This window comes from Leucoraja erinacea, unplaced genomic scaffold (assembly GCF_028641065.1).
Source record: "Leucoraja erinacea ecotype New England unplaced genomic scaffold, Leri_hhj_1 Leri_107S, whole genome shotgun sequence".
NCBI lineage: Eukaryota > Metazoa > Chordata > Chondrichthyes > Rajiformes > Rajidae > Leucoraja > Leucoraja erinaceus.
The window spans coordinates 243,771-264,035 of NW_026575319.1; the positions used below are offsets into that span (position 1 = coordinate 243,771).

The following is a 20,265-nucleotide window of genomic DNA, read 5'->3' on the forward strand; positions in this document are numbered from 1 at the left end:
GCCTCCTTTTTGCCTTCCTGATTTCCTTTTATAACTTGCTCCTTAGTTCCAGAATCTCCTCCAGGGATATACTTGATCCAAGCTGCATCTACCTGCCCCATGCCTCCTTCTTACTCTTGTCCAGAGCCTCCATTTCTCTCATTATCCAAGCTCCCTTGTGCCCACCTGCTTTGCCCTTCACTCCAACAGGGACATGCATGTCCTGGACTCTTGTCAGCACACTTTAAAAAACTCCCACTTTCTTGACATTTACATTCCTTCAAACACACTGCTCCAATCAACTTGAGCGAGTTCCTGTCTAATACCTTCAAAGTTGGCCTTGCCCCAGTTTAGAATTGTAACTGATAGGCCCACTCTGTCTCCATCCATAACTATCTTAAACTGAATAGAACAGTGGTCGCTGGCCCTATCTTGAATACCCTTTCTAATCATTACAGGTCTGTACCTTTAGAGACAGATTAGATTGTTGGATTTGATGCTATATCTCTTTTATTGATTTCAGAAATATACATGAAATGTTACTCTTTTATTTCCCTCTGACTGTGGAGGATGTGATAGGGTCAGTATGATGACTGATTCTTTCTCATTCCTCATCTACTGGCTGAGAGGGAATTATAAAAACTGCGCAGAGCATTACAAACGCCCTCCTTGGATGACATATATAGGGCCCGATGCTTGCGCTGGGCCACAAATATCAATCAGGACACATCCCACCCTGCCAACCACCTTTTCACTCTGCTACCCTCTGGGAGGCGATTCAGGACTCTGAAGACTAAAAAATAGTTTCTACCCATGTACGATAAAAGAACTAAATTCCAACAGAGAACACTGGGATAGCAAAATGTAATTACAGGAAATGCCGCCAAATTATTTTAAATTCTTTTAAATTCTTTTAAAATACCTATTTATTATTTTATTAATAAGTGTACATATGTGTTAATGGTTGTCATGTTTGTGTATTTTTTTTAACCGGAGGAGATGTAATGGGATTTCGTTGGACAGTATTGTGCAATGACAATAAACGTATTCATTCATTCATTCAAAGCTCTGGTATTTTTTATTACATTCTATTGTCCACATTAGGTAACACCCTAGCTGGGTTCACTAAGATGCCTTATTTATGAATGCACTGGCCTTGATGTGGGGGTATAAGCATGTATCCCGTAAACAGATACTCACACATACATTCCAAATGGATGAATTCGCTGAATTTAAAAATCAGCTGCCATGGCTCCAGATCATTAATGCCAAATCAGTTATTTACTCAATGATTCCACAACCAAATATTATTAGGGGTAAGAGACATTTTGGTTTTGCTAGTTAGGATGGTGGTCTCGTGACAAAGCAATATTCACTGCTAAATCACTGCTTTATACTCTAAGATACTCACAATCTTTCTTTGATTTAAAAATTGGCAGACCAGTAATGAGCACAGCAAATGCTTCACACACTAGAAAGGCGTTTTTCTTCCCTGCGAGTGAGTAAAATGTTGGAATGAACAATGAGATCTGGAGGACCCATCTCATCTTCTCTGAGTTACAGCATTGTGGGTCGACTTTTATCTTCTCCATCTATTTCTTAAACATCCATTCTATTCAATCCTTTAAATGAAACTGCTTTACCAGGTTCCTAAATATAACCACAGCTCAGAGCAGTTTCATGTGTTTCAGAGATTAATAAATTGAGAGCACATGCTACTACTGAAATTAATCAAATAGGGTGATCCCATTCTCCAGTCTATCCGTGGGGTGCATATAATGGCTGCTTTGACTGTGTCAATAACTAAAGAACAATTGCTTTTGGCAAATTGTTTAGAAAAGGATGAATTAAGGCGTGTTAAAGTTCCAGGGCTTTCTAATACTGAACTCCCTCATGCAGGGTCTGGTCCTTATCTTCTTGCCAAGGTGTAGGAAGATTTCCAGATATCTTTCTTGTATATACAAGTAGAGAAATTGTGAAGAATTACAGTCTGGAGAAGGATGTAAGAATTGTTTTATTGTGATTCGAGCTGCTCTCATACTACCTACTAATGACTACACGACTTAGAGTCTCAACTTCATCACTGACTTTCGATCCCTGATACCCAACAGTAGGAATCACATCAGGATGGTGCAATCTCCAAATACTAATAAGACTCATTAAAACTCATGCTTCATTCTGACATAAACTAATATGCTACAGGATGAATCAGGAGGTTGCTCATGTAATATGGGGGGCCAAATTAATTACCCTTCATAACGAGCGGATGTGATTGTGCATCCACATGGCAGCTACACCTCTACAAAGCTTAATGGCAAGAGAAAATAACTTGAGATAAGCACCAAAAGGGTTAAGAACAACCATTCCAGAACAGCGAACTGCAGACTGTACAGTATTTTCAGTTTGAACAGACCACATACAATCATATTTAATAGTTTTAGTAGCTCCCTGAAAATGCTAAGAGAATTAATAACTGCTTAACTGGAAGACCAGTCTCCAGCATTGACCGATACAAATGTAGGTCCCTTGCAGTCAGAAAGAGGTGAATTGATCATGGGGAACAAGGACATGGCAGACCAATTGAATAACTACTTTGGTTCTGTCGGGTAATATTATGACGGAAATAGCAGGGGACTGGAGGTCAAATGAGTTGGAGGAATTGAGTGAAATCCAGGTTAGTCGGGAAGTGGTGTTAGGTAAATTGAATGGATTAAAGGCCGATAAATCCCCAGGCCAGATAGGCTGCATCCCAGAGTACTTAAGGAAGTAGCCCCAGAAATACTGGATGTATTAGTGATCATTTTTCAAAATTCTTTAGATTCTGGAGTAGTTCCTGAGGATTGGCGGGTAGCTAACGTAACCCCACTTTTTAAGAAGGGAGGGAGAGAGAAAATGGGGAATTACAGACCAGTTAGTCTAACATCGGTAGTGGGGAAACTGCTAGAGTCAGTTATTAAAGATGGGATAGCAGCACATTTGGAAAGTGGTGAAATCATTGGACAAAGTCAGCATGGATTTATGAAAGGTAAATCATGTCTGACAAATCTTATAGAATTTTTCGAGGATGTAACTAGTAGTGTGGATAGGGGAGAACCAGTGGATGTGGTGTATCTGGACTTCCAGAAGGCTTTCGACAAGGTCCCACAGAAGAGATTAGTATGCAAACTTAAAGCACACGGTATTGGGGGTTCAGTATTGATGTGGATAGAGAACTGGCTGGCAGACAGGAAGCAAAGAGTAGGAGTGAACGGGTCATTTTCAGAATGGCAGGCAGTGACTAGTGGGGTACCGCAAGGCTCAGTGCTGGGACCCCAGCTATTTACAATATATATTAATGATTTGGACAAGGGAATTGAATGCAACATCTCCAAGTTTGCGGATGACACGAAGCTGGGGGGCAGTGTTAGCTGTGAGGAGGATGCTAGGAGGCTGCAAGGTGACTTGGATAGGTTGAGTGAGTGGGCAAATGCATGGCAGATGCAGTATAATGTAGATAAATGTGAGGTTATCCACTTTGGTGGCAAGAACAGGAAAGTAGACTATTATCTGAATGGTGGCCGATTAGGAAAAGGGGAGATGCAGCGAGACCTGGGTGTCATGGTTCACCAGTCATTGAAAGTAGGAATGCAGGTGCAGCAGGCAGTGAAGAAAGTGAATGGTATGTTAGCATTCATAGCAAAAGGATTTCAGTATAGGAGCAGGGAGATTCTACTGCAGTTGTACAGGGCCTTGGTGAGACCACACCTGGAGTATTGTGTACAGTTTTGGTCTCCTAATCTGAGGAAAGATATTCTTGCCATAGTGGAAGTATAGAGAAGGTTCACCAGACTGATTCCTGGGATGGCAGGACTTTCATATGAAGAAAGACTGGATAGACTCGGCTTGTACTCGCTAGAATTTAGAAGATTGAGGGGAGGATCTTATAGAAACTTACAAAATTCTTAAGGGGTTGGACAGGCTAGATGCAGGAAGATTGTTCCCGATGTTGGGGAAGTCCAGAACAAGGGGTCACAGTTTAAGGATAAGGGGGAAATCTTTTAGGACCAAGATGAGAGAAACATTTTTCACACAGATAGTGGTGAATCTGTGGAATTCTCTGCCACAGAAGGTAGTTGAGGCCAGTTCATTGGTTATATTTAAGAGGGAGTAAGATGTGGCCCTTGTGGCTAAAGGGATCAGGGGGTATGGAGAGAAGGCAGGTACGGGATACTGAGTTGGATGATCAGCCATGATCATATTGAATGGCGAATGGTGCAGGCATGAAGGGCTGAATGGCCTACTCCTGCACCTATTTTCTATGTTTCTATGATTAATCATAGAATGGTGAATCAGAACTGTGGCAATTATACTATGAGGTTCAGACTGAAACCATAACTTAATTTAAGAGGAAAACGAGTTGCAAAGTAATATTTACTCAGTCCCAACTAAGACTGATGAAAGCAAGGTGGGAGATGTTGTCTATGTATACATCAGGAAGGCATATAAAGTGTTCTGCATGGTAGGCTGGTCTGGAAGGTTAAGACACATGGGATCCCAAATAACCTGACTAATTGACTAAGATCAAACATTGACTCTACTAGAAACTGTACACAATACTCCAGGTGTGGTCTCACAACTGCAGTAGAACTTCCCTGCTCCTATACTCAAATCCTGCTCAATACTGCTAAACACAGATCAATACGGTTGAACACTGTAAATACTTTGTGATATAATAAAAAGCCACAAGTTTAAATTGCTTATACTTACATTGATTGGAAGCAAATGACAAAGGGTCTTCGGAATGATGGTGCAGAAAAAGAATCATTACATAGATAATGATCGTAAAACAGAAGACACTGCCAATCCCTGAGCTAACCCGGAATGCAACGGTGAATTCTGGACAAGGAACAAAATAAATTACTCGTTGTCATCATGCACAATAATATCTGGAAAATAAAACTTTAACCTGTGACAGTCCTGGCAGCCACAGGCAGTAATTACTTAATGTGTTTCAGTATAGGAGCAGGGAGGTTCTATTGCAGTTGTACAGGGTCTTGGTGAGACCACACCTGGAGTATTGCGTACAGTTTTGGTCTCCAAATCTGAGGAAGGACATTCTTGCCATAGAGGGAGTGCAGAGACGGTTCAGCAGACTGATTCCTGGGATGTCAGGACTGTCTTATGAAGAAAGACTGGATAGACTTGGTTTATACTCTCTAGAATTTAGAAGATTGAGAGGGGATCTTATAGAAACTTACAAAATTCTTAAGGGGTTGGACAGGCTAGAGGCAGGAAGATTGTTCCCGATGTTGGGGAAGTCCAGGACAAGGGGTCACAGCTTAAGGATAAGGGGGAAACCCTTTAAAACCGAGATGAGAAGAACTTTTTTCACAGAGAGAGTGGTGAATCTCTGGAACTCTCTGCCGTAGAGGGTAGTCGAGGCCAGTTCATTGGCTATATTTAAGAGGGAGTTAGATGTGGCCCTTGTGGCTAAGGGGATCAGGGGGTATGGATAGAAGGCAGGTACGGGATACTGAGTTGGATGATCAGCCATGATCATATTGAATGGCGAATGGTGCAGGCTCGAAGGGCCGAATGGCCTCTACTCCTGCATCAAATTTCTATGTTTCTATGTTAATGGGTAAAGCAATGACATATAGTGGTGGCAACAGACTCAGTGACGGCCACAGATAGTAACAATAGCAGGCAGTGAAAGTAACAGTAAGAGTCTTGTCAGATAGAACAAAGACATTCTTACAGGTACTAACAGTGACACCAGCTGACAGTGACAGGTACTAATAGAAAGAAGCAAAGTGTTGGAATAAGTCAATGGGTCAATGGGTCAGACAGCATCTCTGGAGAGCATGGTTAGGTGACGTTTCGTGTCACTTCTTCAAACTGATTGGGGGGGGATGGCAAAGAAAGCCTGGTAGGTAAGAAGTTAATACGTGAGGATTTTTTGATAGGCAAATGGTTAGACTGAGACCAGAGGAAAAGGCAAAAGGTGTGGTACAAAAGGATTGAAAAGCTGTGAATTGTGAAGCCAGAGGATGGAATGGTGGTTGAAGGGGAGTCGAGGTGGGGGATAGGGTAAAGGGGGGTAGGAAAGGGGGTGTTTTGATGAAGAAGGGGGGTGGTTATGTAGTTACCTAAAATTGGAAAGATCAATGTTCACACCATCAGGTTGTAACCTACCCAAGCGGAATTTAAGATATTGCTCTTCCAGATTGTGTGTTGCCTCTCTCTGGAATGGAGGACCCAGGACAGAATAGAAACATAGAAAAATAGAAATTAGGTGCAGGAGTAGAGGCCATTTGACCCTTCGAGCCTGCACCATTCGCCATTAAATATGATCATGGCTGATCATCCAACTCAGTATCCCGTACCTGCCTTCTCTCCATACCCCCTGATCCCCTTAGCCACAAGGGCCACATCTAACTCCCTCTTAAATATAGCCAATGAACTGTGGCCTCGCCTACCCTCTGTGGCAAGAGAGTTCCACAGATTCACCACTCTCTGTGTGAAAAAAGTTATTCTCATCTCGGTTTTAAAGGATTTCCCCCTTATCCTTAAGCTGTGACCCCTTGTCCTGGACTTCCCCAACATCGGGAACAATCTTCCTGCATCTAGCCTGTCCAACCCCTTAAGAATTTTGTAAGTTTCTATAAGATCCCCCCTCAATCTCCTAAATTCTAGAGAGTATAAACCAAGTCTATCCAGTCTTTCTCCATAAGACAGTCCTGACATCCCAGGAATCAGTCTGGTGAACCTTCTCTGCACTCCCTCTATGGCAAGAATGTCCTTCCTCAGATTTGGAGACCAAAACTGTACGCAATACTCCAGGTGTGGTCTCACCAAGACCCTGTACAACTGCAGTAGAACCTCCCTGCTCCTATACTCAAATCCTTTTGCTATGAAAGCTAACATACCATTCGCTTTCTTCACTGCCTGCTGCACCTGCATGCCTACTTTCAATGACTGGTGTACCATGACACCCAGGTCTCGCTGCATCTCCCCTTTTCCTAGTCGGCTACCATTTAGATAATAGTCTATTTTCCCGTTTTTGCCACCAAAATGGATAACTTCACATTTATCCACATTATACTGCATCTGCCAAACATGGTCGGTATAGGAGAGGAGAAACCACGTGACTAAAGGAACAAGGACATCTGGATCTTTGGTAGATGTGACAAATAGTGACAGGAACAGGCAGTGGGAATGGCAAGTATTGACAACAGGGTCCAACTCCATAGATCACTGAAAGTGGCAACACAATTAGATTGAAAGGGACAGAAGGCAGATGGTCTGCTTTGCTTCATCAGTTGGGGCATTGAGTGTAAGAATTTGGTCAGTCTGAATTATGAGTATTGTGAAGATAGACACAAAAAGCTGGAATAACTCAGCGGGACAGGCAACATCTCTGGAGAGAAGGAATGGGTGAGGTTTGGGATCGAGATGCTTCTTTAGACATGTACAGTTCTGGTCATCCCATTACAGGGAGGATGTGGAGACATTGGAAGCTGTGCAGAAGATGTTTATCAAAATGCTGCCTGGATTAGAGTATTCAAGAAGGAACTGCAGATGCAGGAAGATCGAAGGTACACAAAATTGCTGGAGAAACTCAGCGGGTGCAGCAGCATCTATGGAGCGAAGGAAATAGGCGACGTTTCGGGCCGAAATCCTTCTTCAGACTGGATTAGAGTATATTAGGTATAAGGAGCAGTTGGACAAACTTTGTTTGATTGCTTTCCAGGTTGAGAGGAGATCTGATAAATGTATATACCGTATATTAACTGTAACTTTCAACACATCTTCACCCTGGTACACACCTGCACTTCGAAAACCGAAACAGACTGGTCGCCGACTTGAACGACTCACAAAGAAATCATCTCTCACAGTCCACCTTGAAGCTTACAAACTCCACCTCACTGTCTACAAAGATGCCCTCATTGCTGCAAAATCTGCCTACCTCTCCTCCATATTCACCGATCCCTGCCTAAACCACAGAACCCTCTTCTCCACAGTGGGCAACCGCCTCAAGCCTCGAGCCAACACTCTCCCTACCTCTACTGCGGATCTCTGCAACTCATTCCTCCACTTTTTCACTGATAAAATCAGCACCATCTATCAATCTTTATCCCCTGTACCCGACTCCCCAGCATCTACTCCACCACCTACCAAGGCCCCTCCTTTCAACATCTCCACTGACCTCCTTACCCCTCCTCCACACTGCTTCCTCTCCCAGTTTGACCTGGTCACCCCTACTGAAATCTCCAAACTCATCAGCTCTTCCAAACCCACTACCTGCTCCCTCGACCCTCTCCCCACTCCCCTGCTGAAGTCCTGCCTCCCCGTTCTCTGCCCCTACCTCACTAATCTCTTCAACTCCTCATTGTCCCAAGGAATTGTCCCCTCCGCTTTCAAAACTGCTGCTGTCACACCAATCTTAAAGAAACCTGGTCTTGATCCCTCCTCTCTCATTAACTACCGCCCAATCTCAAACCTCCCCTTTCTTTCAAAAACCCTGGAGCGTATCGTTGCGTCACAACTTCATTCCCACCTCCTTGCGTATAACCTACTTGAACCCCTCCAATCTGGCTTTCGCCCCCTCCATAGCACAGAAACTGCTCTCCTCAAAGTCCTCAACGACCTCCTCACCTCTGCTGACACTGGTTCCCTCAACATCCTCATCCTCCTCGACCTGAGCGCAGCCTTTGATACAGTGAACCATAACATCCTGCTCACCAGACTCAAAGACCTCGGCATTGAAGGCTCTGCACTCAGCTGGCTCCGTTCCTACCTTTCCAACAGATCCCACTTCATCTCTCTCCACAACCACACCTCTGCTACAGCCACAGTCACTCAAGGCGTTCCCCAAGGCTCCGTACTCGGCCCCCTCCTCTTCATCATCTACATCCTCCCCCTTGGTCAGATACTCCGCCACTTCAACCTGGACTTCCACTGTTACGCTGATGACACCCAGATCTACCTCAGCACCAAATCCCCCCACAACCCCCCCCTCTCCCATATCGTTTGTCAGCTATAAAAACCTGGATGCAACATAACTTCCTCAAACTCAACAGCGATAAGACAGAATTCCTCCTCATAGGCTCCAAATCCACACTCAGCAAAATCAATAACCCCACTCTCACCATCGACGGCACCACTGTCTCCCCATCTCCCCAGGCCCGCAACCTTGGCGTGATCTTTGATTCCACCCTCTCCCTTGAGCCTCACATCCGCCATGTCATTAAAACCTCCTTCTTTCATCTCCGCAACATCGCCAAACTCAGACCCTCTCTCACACCTCCCGCTGCTGAAAGACACATCCATGCCTTCATCTCCTCCCGACTGGACTACTGCAACTCACTTCTCCTTGGCATCAGCTCCACCTACATCAACCGACTCCAACTGGTCCAGAACGCAGCCGCCCGACTCATCACCCACACCAAATCCTGGCATCACATCACTCCAGTCCTCAAACAACTTCATTGGCTTCCCATCTCCCACCGGATCACCTACAAAATCCTGATCCTCACCTACAAAGCCCTCCACCCTCCCACCCCCCCCCCCCCCCCCCATATCTCACTGACCTCCTCTCGCCCTACCAACCCTCACGGTCCCTCAGATCCACATCAGCTGGTCTCCTCTCCATCCACAAGTCCAACCTCCGCAGTTTTGGGGACAGAGCCTTCTCCAGGGCAGCTCCCAGGCTCTGGAACCCCCTCCCCCAACTGATCCGCGATTCCGTGTCCCTCTCCATCTTCCAGTCCCGCCTCAAGACCCATCTCTTCACCTCTGCCTATCCTTAGCCCCTCGTCCCCCTCGCTTTTCATCTGTGCTTGCATTGCCTCATATTGTGTTTTATATTGAATTCTGTCTTTACTTTGTGTACTAGTCATGTCTCTACTATTTATTTCATTCCCCTTACATGTTTTTTCCTCTACCTGCTAAATTTTTATAAGGTGTCCTTGAGACTCTTGAAAGGCGCCCATAAATAAAATGTATTATTATTATTATTATCATATAAAATTAAGAGAGACAATAGAATGGGTAGACAGTGAGAACCGTTGTCCCCATGGTGGAGATGGCAAAGAACTAGAGGGCACAGCTGAGGACCATGTACAAGGGACATGCAGGGAATAGAGGGATATGGACCATGTACAAAGTTTGGATATGTTTGTACACAGAAGTGGTGGGTGTCAGGAATGCGCCACCAGGGACGTTGATGGAGATGGCCGACGTTACCTGGCATTTAAGAGAATGTTAAATAGGTAAAGGGACATGCAGGGAATAGAGGGATATGGACCATGTACAAGGGACATGCAGGGAATAGAGGGATATGGACCATGTACAAGGGACATGCAGGGAATAGAGGGATACGGACCATGTACAGGCAGAGAAGATTAGTTTAACTTGGCATCATGTTTAGCAGTATGGTTATAGGCCCTGTTCCTGTGCTGTAATGATCTATGCTATATATTGGCAATGTGTAATGATGGTGGCAGGCAATGGCATCGACAGCTATTGACAGCAACAAGCAATGACAATGATAGATACTGACAACAAGAGTCAGCAAAGATGACAAGTGTTGAGGGCAACAGGCGGTAAACAGATCCGCCTGTTCGCTCCATAGATGTTGCTGCACCTGCTGAGTTTCTCCAGCATGTTTGTGTACCAGGCGTTAAACAGGACAGGTACTGACAACAACGGGCAGTGATGCCATCAGGTAACGTTGACAACAGTTGTGACAGTAACAAGCGATGCCTGCTTCTTGCTTGGTTAGTGCAGGAAAAACATTGAGTTACTGGTGCGACAAGTCCCTAATAACTGGCCCTGACTGGTATGAACCACAACTAACACAGAGGAAGAGTCAGTTGCAGTTCCTGACTGTAACAGGAAACTAACTCTGAGTGAAGCTCAGTCAGCCAAACTGAAACAATGGTTCAATCATTCTCAGGAACCACAGGGGTTTGCTCGATAGGTGCCAGCAGCTGTTTTAATTCTGGAGCCCCACTCGGGGGACACAATCAGAATGTCCTGTCCTCAGTTTACTTTAGGGGCGGCAAGTTACACTTTGATCTTTGGAAACGTTTCTGCCATTATGGACCAAATGCATCCCCTATCTCTATACCCCCACCTTCAACTTAGAGGTGTAGCTCATCATAACCCAGGGAATTCATGCCATTAATTTATCCACTACTAATGATTTTTACAAATGCCAATTTCTTTTAGCTCCTCATCCTAGTAGTTCCCTGATATTTCAATGCGGTTTTCTGTGTCCTTGTCTGTAAGGCAAACAAAACATTAGTTTAATTTAAATTGTTACATTTTAGGTCCCAAGTCACGGTTTATGAAATTGACATTAGCTTTTGCATTCTCTTCCTTCGTCTACATCTAGTAAGATGCTCACAAGCTATTCTTGATTGGTGGCAGAGGTTATGCGGGGAAGGCAGGAGAATGGGGTCAGGAGGGAGAGATAGATCAGCCATGATTGAATGGCAGAGTAGACGATGGGCCGAATGGCCTTATGACCTTGTTGACTTTAAAATCACATCTCCAATGGGTTTAGACAATACAAATGTATTTCTATTTGTGCTATTAATTCTCCATTTTCTATAAATGATAAATAGCCTTCAATAAATATTTGTCTCCTCTTTAATTCTAACAGGAACTATAAACTTATATGCGACATTTCAGGGCGAAACCCTTCTTCAGATAATTGTCTTGACCCGAAACATCACCCATTCCTTCTCTCCAGAGATGCTGCCTGTCCTGCTGAGTTACTCCAGCATTTTGTGTCGATCTTCGGTTTAGCCCAGCATCTGCAGTTCCTTCCAACAATATGATCATTGACTTGTATACACTGCAGGTTTTTGCTTTGTCCTTTTACTTCAATTGTAACACCTCATCTTCTTTGTCATTTGTTATTTAATCTAATCAGTTTGTTTAATTACATTTAATTTGCAGTCTCTTCTGACTTCCTAAATCCATGCTCTTAATTACATTTGCAAATCTTCTTTGCTGATTGCCCAGATTATTGAGTGATTAAAGGCTACTTGTTTACAACTTTATAACACTGCAATTAAAAATAATTTAGTCTCTTCTGCTTGGAATGGTTTTGCTTTTTCAATTTCCATGGAGTCTTAGAGTCATACAGCATATGTATTTGTACACATATAAAATATTGTACAATTAGACAGGCCAGGACCTGTAGCCAGTAACATGGATGGAGGATGAATTTGATCAGATCACTTACCTATGCAGATGTTAAAGATTATGAATGAAATTGTCTGACAGAATAAGGACAGTCCATGAAAGACCAGAATTAGTGAAGTCACGTGTAGCCAATATAATTTAACTGTAACAGATCACACAAAAACAAAGATATACTGAGAGAATTCCAGCAAATTGGAGGCTTGAAATGTTAGAGTTGATATGCACCATCTTTAAACAAGCACCTGTATATTTTAAACAATAAAACATTAATTACCTTGATCATCCTCCATGCCATAGATGATGAAAGCAGACGCAGTAAACGATGTAACAGTACTAATCAATGCAATGACTGAGCTTATAAGAGCGTCTTCATGAATAAACAGAACCCCTGCAACTCAAAATAGTCTCAATTTACATCATTGTACAACAGACAACCGCGATCAGAACAATTTCTGTGATCCAGGCCATCCCAGAACAGCAGCCCAGTCCAAGGCCTCTGCTGCTTTATGAATGGCCAGGAATTATTTTCATTTCATCATGATTACTGATGATCAATGTTTAATTCTATTTTGAGTTCAGGCAGACCAGAGGAGGCAGACATACCCCCATCCATATAAACGGGACTGAGGTGGAGCGCGTCTCCAGCTATAAATTCCTCGGAGTACATATCTCGGAAGATTTGTCCTGGTCCCTCAACACCTCCAAGCTGATCAAAAAGGCACAGCAGCGCCTTTACTTCCTTAGGAGGCTCAAGAAAGCCCACCTGTCCCCCCAGACCCTGACCAACTTTTACCGCTGTACCATAGAGAGTATCCTGACCACCTGCTTCACGGTATGGTACAGCAGCTGCACTGCTGCGGACAGGAAGGCACTATAACGGGTGGTGAAAACCGCGCAGCACATCATCGGTGCCCCGCTCCCTGCCATGGATGCCCACCACCGAAAACGGTGTCTGAGACGGGCTGGGAAGATCATCAAAGACCCCTCACACCCCAACCATGGACTGTTTGCCCTCCTCCCATCAGGGAGGCGGTACAGGAGCCTCAGGTCACATACTAGTAGGATGAGGAACCACTTCTACAACAATACAATCACACTGCTGAACTCGGAGTCCCGACGATAGATTTCTCCGGTCCCTCCGTCCCCATTGTTTAATTATTCTGTATTTTTTGATTATTCTGTATCTTCTCTCTTTCTATTTTTTTTATTTCTTTATGTACAACTACTATGGACTGACGCAAAACTGCATTTCGTTGTACTCATACTTGGCTCAATCAGGAGCAGCTGATCATCTGACCTGAGAGAGCGGGAGGGCGAATAAGGGTGAAGAAGCTCAGATAGGTAGGACGGGGCAAGACCACTTAGGGATTTAAAAGTAAATAAAATAATTTTAAAACGAATCCTATACTGAACAGGCAGCCAGTGGAGAGAGGCCAAAAGGTGTGAAACATGATCATGCTTTCATGTGCCAGTCAAGAGACGAACAGCTGCATTCTGTACCATCTGGAGACGGGCGATGGAGGACCGACTAACCCCCAGATACAGTGCATTGCAGTAATCCAGCCGAGTGGTAACAAAGGCATGGATTACCGTCTCAAAGTGCTGCCTTGACAAAATTGGCTTTATTTTTGCCAGCTGCCTCAGATGGAAAAAAACAGATTTAACAACAGCCCTCACCTGACAGTCAAATCTAAGCTCAGGGTCCACTTTAATCCCCAGGTTCGTGATGTTAGGTTTGAGATATGCAGACAAAGAGCCTAGATCAACAGGGGGGGGCCCCCAGAGTTGCCACCAAAGATCATTACCTCTGTCTTGTCATCATTAAATTTTAAAAAGTTCAGTGACATCCAGGCCTTTATGTCACTAAGACACTCAAGCAAGAGCCCGACAGAGTGTACACCCCCCTTTCCAAGAGGCACATAAAGCTGACTGTCATCAGCATAAAAGTGGAATGAAATCCCGTGCTTCCTAAGGATGGAACCGAGTGGGAGCAAATAGAGTGAAAAGAGGAGAGGGCCAAGAACTGAGCCCTGTGGGACCCCTACACGAGAGAGGAGCAGAGGAGGATACAGAGTCCCCAAGGCTGACACAAAAAGTTCGATCAGCCAAGTACGACCTGAACCACTCCAGTGCTATGCCCCTGATACCCACCCACTGCTCCAAACGGGAGATCAAAATTTCATGATCCACTGTGTCAAAGGCAGCTGACAAATCTAAAAGCACGAGGACAACACAGTCACCATGATCAGTAGCCAAAAAAATATAATTAAAAACCCTCAAAAGGGCCGATTCTGTGCTGTGCCGGGACTTAAAACCGGACTGGAAAACCAGTTGAATTGAAGTTGAATTGAATTGAAGCAGGCAATGACTGCATGGATCAAGATCTGGACAAATCCAGGCATGGGCTGATGAGTGGCAATTGTAACATTTGCACCTCAAAGATGTCAGAACAATGACCATCTAAAACAAAATATTACCATCACCAAGGCCCCACACATTGCTCATTTTCTCCACCTCCCTCATCAATATCTTGGATTCATTGGAAACACAAATAGAGCAGCTACATACTGTATGTACAGCAGGGTATCTACAGCAAGGGACTCACCTCACGTCCTAAATCTTTTCTCTTGTCAGCAATGCACAAGGCAAGAGTGACGGAAATTGCTTCCCCTCCCTAGATGAGTGTAGCTCTAACACCAATCACCCAGGACAAGACATGGAGATCTGTCTTCTCAGTCATACGGTGTGAAAACAGGCTCTTTAACCCAACTTGCCCACACTGACCAACATGTCTTATCTACACTTGTCCTACTTGCCTGCGTTTGACCCATACCCATCTAAACCAGTCCTATCCATGCACTTGTCTAATTGTTTCTTAAATTGCGATAGTCTCTGCCTCTACTAACCTTCTCCAGCTCGTTCCATATGAACCACCCTTTGCATGAAAAATGTCCACCTCAGATTCCTGTAAAATCTTTCCCTCTTCGCATAAAATGTATGCTCTCTGGTTCTCAATTCCTCCTCTCCAGGGTATAGAGTACCAGCCTGCCCGACCTCTCTCTATAGCTCAGATCCTCGAGTCCTGGCATCATCTTTGTAAATCTTCTCTGCACCTTTTCCAACTCAACAACATCTTTCCTATAACATGGTGCCCAGAACTGAACACAATACTCTAAATGTGTTGGAAAGAACTGCAGATGCTGATTTAAATCGAAGGTAGACCTCTCCAAAGATGCTGCTTGTCCCGCTGAGTTACTCCAACATATTGTAATAATAGTCTATATGCGGCCTCACTCATATAACTGCAACATGACCTCCTAACTCTGACTGATGAAGACCAATGTACCAAAAGCCTTTTGACCACACTTTCTTTATCTTCTATTTATACAAAAACATAGAAAATATGTGTAGGAGTAGGCCATTCAGCCCATTGAGCCAGAACCGCCATTCAATATGATCATGGCTAATCATTCATAATCAGTACGCCGTTCCTGCCTTCTCCTCATATTCTTTGATTCCATTAGCCCTAAGAGCTATATCCAACTCTCTCTTAAATACATCCAGTAAATTGGCATCCCACTGCCTTCAGTGGAAGAGAATTCGATAGATCCACAACTCTCTGGGTGAAAATGTTCTTCCTTATCTCAGTCATAAATGGCATACTCCTTATTCTTAAACTGCAACCCCTAGTTCTGGACTATATGTCTATGGACAATATGTTTTTCCTCATCTCCGTTCCAAATGGCTTACCACTTATTCTTGAACTATGGCCCCCTGGTTCTGGACTCCCCCAACATTGGGAACATGTTTCCTGCCTCTAGCCTGTCCTGTAGGGGCCTGTACAACTAGGGCCCTGTACAAATGCAGGAGGACCTATTTGCTCCTATACTCAACTCCTCTTGTTATGAAGGCCAACATGGCATTAGCTTTCTTCACTGCCTGCTATATTGATGGTGAGAAAGGAAAACTCTGATGCAGTCGCTTGCCCAGAGTAGGCAAATCAAGGATAAAATGATGTAGGTCTAAGGTGAAGGGGAAAAGATTTAACAGGAATCTGAGGGGTACCTTTTTCACACAAAGGGTGGAGGGGGGTATGGAACAAGCAACCGAGGAGGTAATTGAGGCAGGGACTATCCCAACATTTAAGAAAAAGTTAGACAGGTACATGGATAGGACAGGTTTGGAAGGATAGGTGGGACTAGTATAGATGGGACATGTTGGCCGGTGTGGGCAAGTTAGGCCCAAGGGCCTGTTTCCATGCTGTATAACTCTATTACTCTGACTCTATAAGGGTACAGTAATATTGCTGCATTTACAAATGCTGTTTGAGCTTCAACTAGTATTGTGACAGCTACGCCTGTATGTTGAAAGGCTCAAAAATAATGCAAAAAATCTTATTTTCCAACCAATTGAGAATATAGTTTTGTGTAACACACGTTATAACAGAGTGAATCATCTTAACAAGATCAATGACAGTATAATCACGTGAAGAATCATATAAAATATATTAATGTGGTCCTACCGTATACAAAGAGGGAATGCGTGTTCTTGTTAGAGCTGACCTCATTGATCACTGTGCAGGTATATGTGCCACAGTCCATCATTGTCACATGTTCAATAAACAATGTGCTGCTATCATGTTCTAGTCTATAATGTGTACCATTCACTATTTGCGTAGCATCTTTTTGCCAAATTCTATAATTTATTTTTCCATTCCTCACAAGGCAATGGAGCTTAATCAGCTCCGAGGTGAATGGAGGGTTTTGAATTATCAGTGGGGTGGGCAGCTGCTCTGTTAGAAAAGGAAATCACAAGGTTTGGTTTTGAAAACAAGTTTGCAGTAAGACATAAATCATTAACAAAACAAAATAACTTTAACAAAAACTTTAACAAAAATCCCAAAAGTTATCCAACAGTAGAAGGTTGCAAATGTATTGGGTGCATTCCTTCTTCTGTCGAGTTGTAGGCAAAAGACAGCCATTTAAGAATGATTTTTATGTTCAACAAAGTGCAATCTGAAAGTACAGTTTGAGGAGACCACGTTAGTTATGCTGCAGCTCTCTTTCAAATAGCAACTATTACCTCAGTTATTTCCCTTTCCTCTTTAAATCAGGGGCACTTGATGAACAGGTGGATGGAGATTTAGGAAGCTGGTCTGCTCGTTCCACTAATGATGTCAATGATGTGTGTGGTCTCAATCTGACCTTGAATATTCGCTCTCCATTTTAAGTGGTTATGGCCCAGGGAATCTTACAGTCAGTTTCAAGGTGACTCTTCAATCCTGGTCACCTACAGCCACGATGGAATAGAATGTCTGTTTGGGGAGTCTGGTAACCGACAAGCAAATTATCAATGACTACTGCATATCAAATTCAGTTTGATGATGAGGATTAATTTTCTAAACTTGAATAAATTTAAAATAGTATAACCTCATAGTTGGCTAAAATGGACTTTGCAACATAGACCAACAGGCAGCACCTCTGGAATTTGCACAATTCTAAGGAGCAGGATTAATCTGCACTTGATAAACAGGAATTGATCAGAAACTATTTCAACACAGAGTGTGGTGGGGATATGGAATGAACTGCCAGAGGACATGGTAGCCTTTTGTCTTCTGTTCATCTCCGACCTGTGTCCACACATCTGCAAATCTAATCACACTCACTTGTACCCACCTATCATTTGTAAGGCTTTGTTCCACCCCTATCACTCTCCCAGTTTCCCCTCCCCTCCTACAATCAGTCTGAAGAAGGGTCCAGACTCAAAACATCACCTGTCCATGTTCTCCAGAAATGTTGTCTGACCCAGCTGGTAATCCTTGCTTGCACCTAGTCTATATTCCTCCAAAGCTTTCCAATCAATATCCCTGTCATAAGAAGTGATAGGAGCAGAATTAGGCCATTTGGCTCATCTAGTTTATTCCGCCATTCAATCATGGTGGATCTATCTCTCCCTCCTAACCCCATTCTTCTACCTTCTCCTGACACTAGTACTAATCAAGAATCTACCTATCTCGGCCTTAAAAATATCAATTGACTTCCACAGCCTTCTGTGGCAATGAATTCCACAGATTCATCACCCTCTCCTCATCCCTTTCCTAAAGGAACGCCTTTTAATTCTGAGGCTATATGACATAGAAACATAGAAATTAGGTGCAGGAGTAGGCCATTCGGCCCTTCGAACCTGCACCGCCATTCAATATGATCATGGCTGATCATCCAACTCAGTTTCCCGTACCTGCCTTCCCTCCATACCCTCTGATCCCCTTGGCCACAAGGGCCACATCTAACTCCCTCTTAAATATAGCCAATGAACTGGCCTCAACTACCCTCTGTGGCAGAGAGTTCCAGAGATTCACCACTCTCTGTGTGACCTCTAGTCCTAGACTCTCCCACGAGTGGAAACATTCTTTCTACATCCACTCTATCCAAGCCTTTAACTATTCGGTAAGTTTCAATGAGGTACCCCCTCATCCTTCTAATCCACAGCGAGTACAGGCCCAGTGCTGTCAATTGCACATCATAAGTTAACCCACTCATTCCGGGGATCATTCTTATAAATCTGGAGTGTGGCAGTGCCTAACGGCAGCGGCTCGACTGCAGTCTGTCTGCCTTTTTTTAATTTTTTGTCCCGTTAGATGTATGTTTTTGGTTCTAATTTTTAGGAGATCCTTCACGCCTGCAGCCATTAGATTTTATAATACAGACCGTTAAGCTGTATGGGGATGCTTGCCACTTGCAATAGTTTTTATTGGGTTCTTTTTAAGTAATTATTGCTTTTGGTGGACAGGAACATCGGGACTTCGCAGGTCCCTGGTGGGAGACCGCTTTCCGGAGCTCCCGCAACGGCAACTTCTCCCACCGGAATCGCGGGGTTTAAATGACTCGGAGCAGGGCCAAACATCGCCCCGCACGGCTTAAACGGCCACGGGACTTACCATTGCCTGCCGGGGGCTTTAAGTGTGTGTCTTGTTTTTTTTTTGTAATGTCATGACTGCAGGAATGAAATTTCTTTCAAACCTGTTTGAGTGACAAAAGGCATTCTATTCTATTCTATTCTATTCTAAACCTCTTCTGGACCCTCTCCAGGGCTAGCACATCCTTCCTCAGATATGGTGAGCAGAATTACTCACAATACTCCAAATGTGGCCTGACCAGTGCCTAATAGAGCCTCCGCATTACATTCCTGTTTATTACAAGGTGTGGCGGCGCCTTACGGCAGCGGCTCGGCTGCAGTCGTCTGCCTTTTTTTAAATTTTTGTCTTGTTAAATGTATGTCTTGAGCTAGTTTTGATTATTTTTCTAGCTGTGTATATGTGGGGGGTGGGGCTGTGGGGATAACAGTTTAATCTCTTCCCTGTGTGGGGACCCAACTTTTTCCCTGTCGGGTCTCCGATGTCGTTGGGCCTAACATCGAGGAGCCGGCGGCGGCCTCCGGCCAGGGACTAACCTGGGGCTCCAGTCGCGGAGCCTGCGGATTCGCCATCGTGGAGCTGGCCGTCTTCAGAACGGGAGTGCTGTGGTGGAGCGCGGCTGCGACCCGACTTTTGCAGCTTCGGGAGCTCTGGCCGCAGGCCCGATGGACGGGAGCATCGGGAGCTTGCAGGTCCCTGGTGGGAGACCTCTTTCCCAAGCTCCGCAACGGCAACTTCTCCCGCTGGAACCGCGGGGTTTAAAGGACACGGAGCTGGGGCCTAGCATCGCCCGGAAGGGGCTTAGTATCGGAGCCCCAGTTCGCCTCAACGTTGCACTTGGACTGCTGGACCGCGGCAGAAGAACAAAGGGAAGAGATCACGGTGAGGAGTGTGGGGAATCCGCTGAGGTGGATGTTTATGTTAACTTTAATTAGCATAGTTGTGTGCCTTGTTGCTATTTTTCCTTATGGTAATTTGCATATCACTGTACATTAATTGGTACATGTGTCAATAAAAGTCCTTTGAAACCTTTGCACTTGGCCCCAAAGTCTTCAATCCCCTCATCCACATCATTAATTTACATCATGTAGCGTAGTGGTCCCAGCACCAACATCTACGAAACTCTGTTAGTCACTGACAGCCATCAGAAAAAAGCCCCCTTCATTGCCACTCTT

At 44.3% G+C, this 20,265-nt stretch overlaps 1 protein-coding gene across 1 annotated transcript in view; it reads right to left on the reverse strand.

The window, feature by feature from the left end:
- Window positions 1-20,265, reverse strand: part of LOC129715261 (uncharacterized) — a 41,581-nt gene that overhangs the window by 7,077 nt on the left and 14,239 nt on the right. Inside the window, exons 6-10 of the mRNA XM_055665119.1 lie at window positions 16,700-16,969; window positions 12,452-12,565; window positions 12,218-12,319; window positions 4,726-4,854; window positions 1,391-1,471 (exon numbers count right to left, since the gene is read on the reverse strand). Coding sequence (XP_055521094.1) covers window positions 1,391-1,471; window positions 4,726-4,854; window positions 12,218-12,319; window positions 12,452-12,565; window positions 16,700-16,969 — 696 coding nt within the window. The remainder of the gene's footprint in view (window positions 1-1,390; window positions 1,472-4,725; window positions 4,855-12,217; window positions 12,320-12,451; window positions 12,566-16,699; window positions 16,970-20,265) is intronic.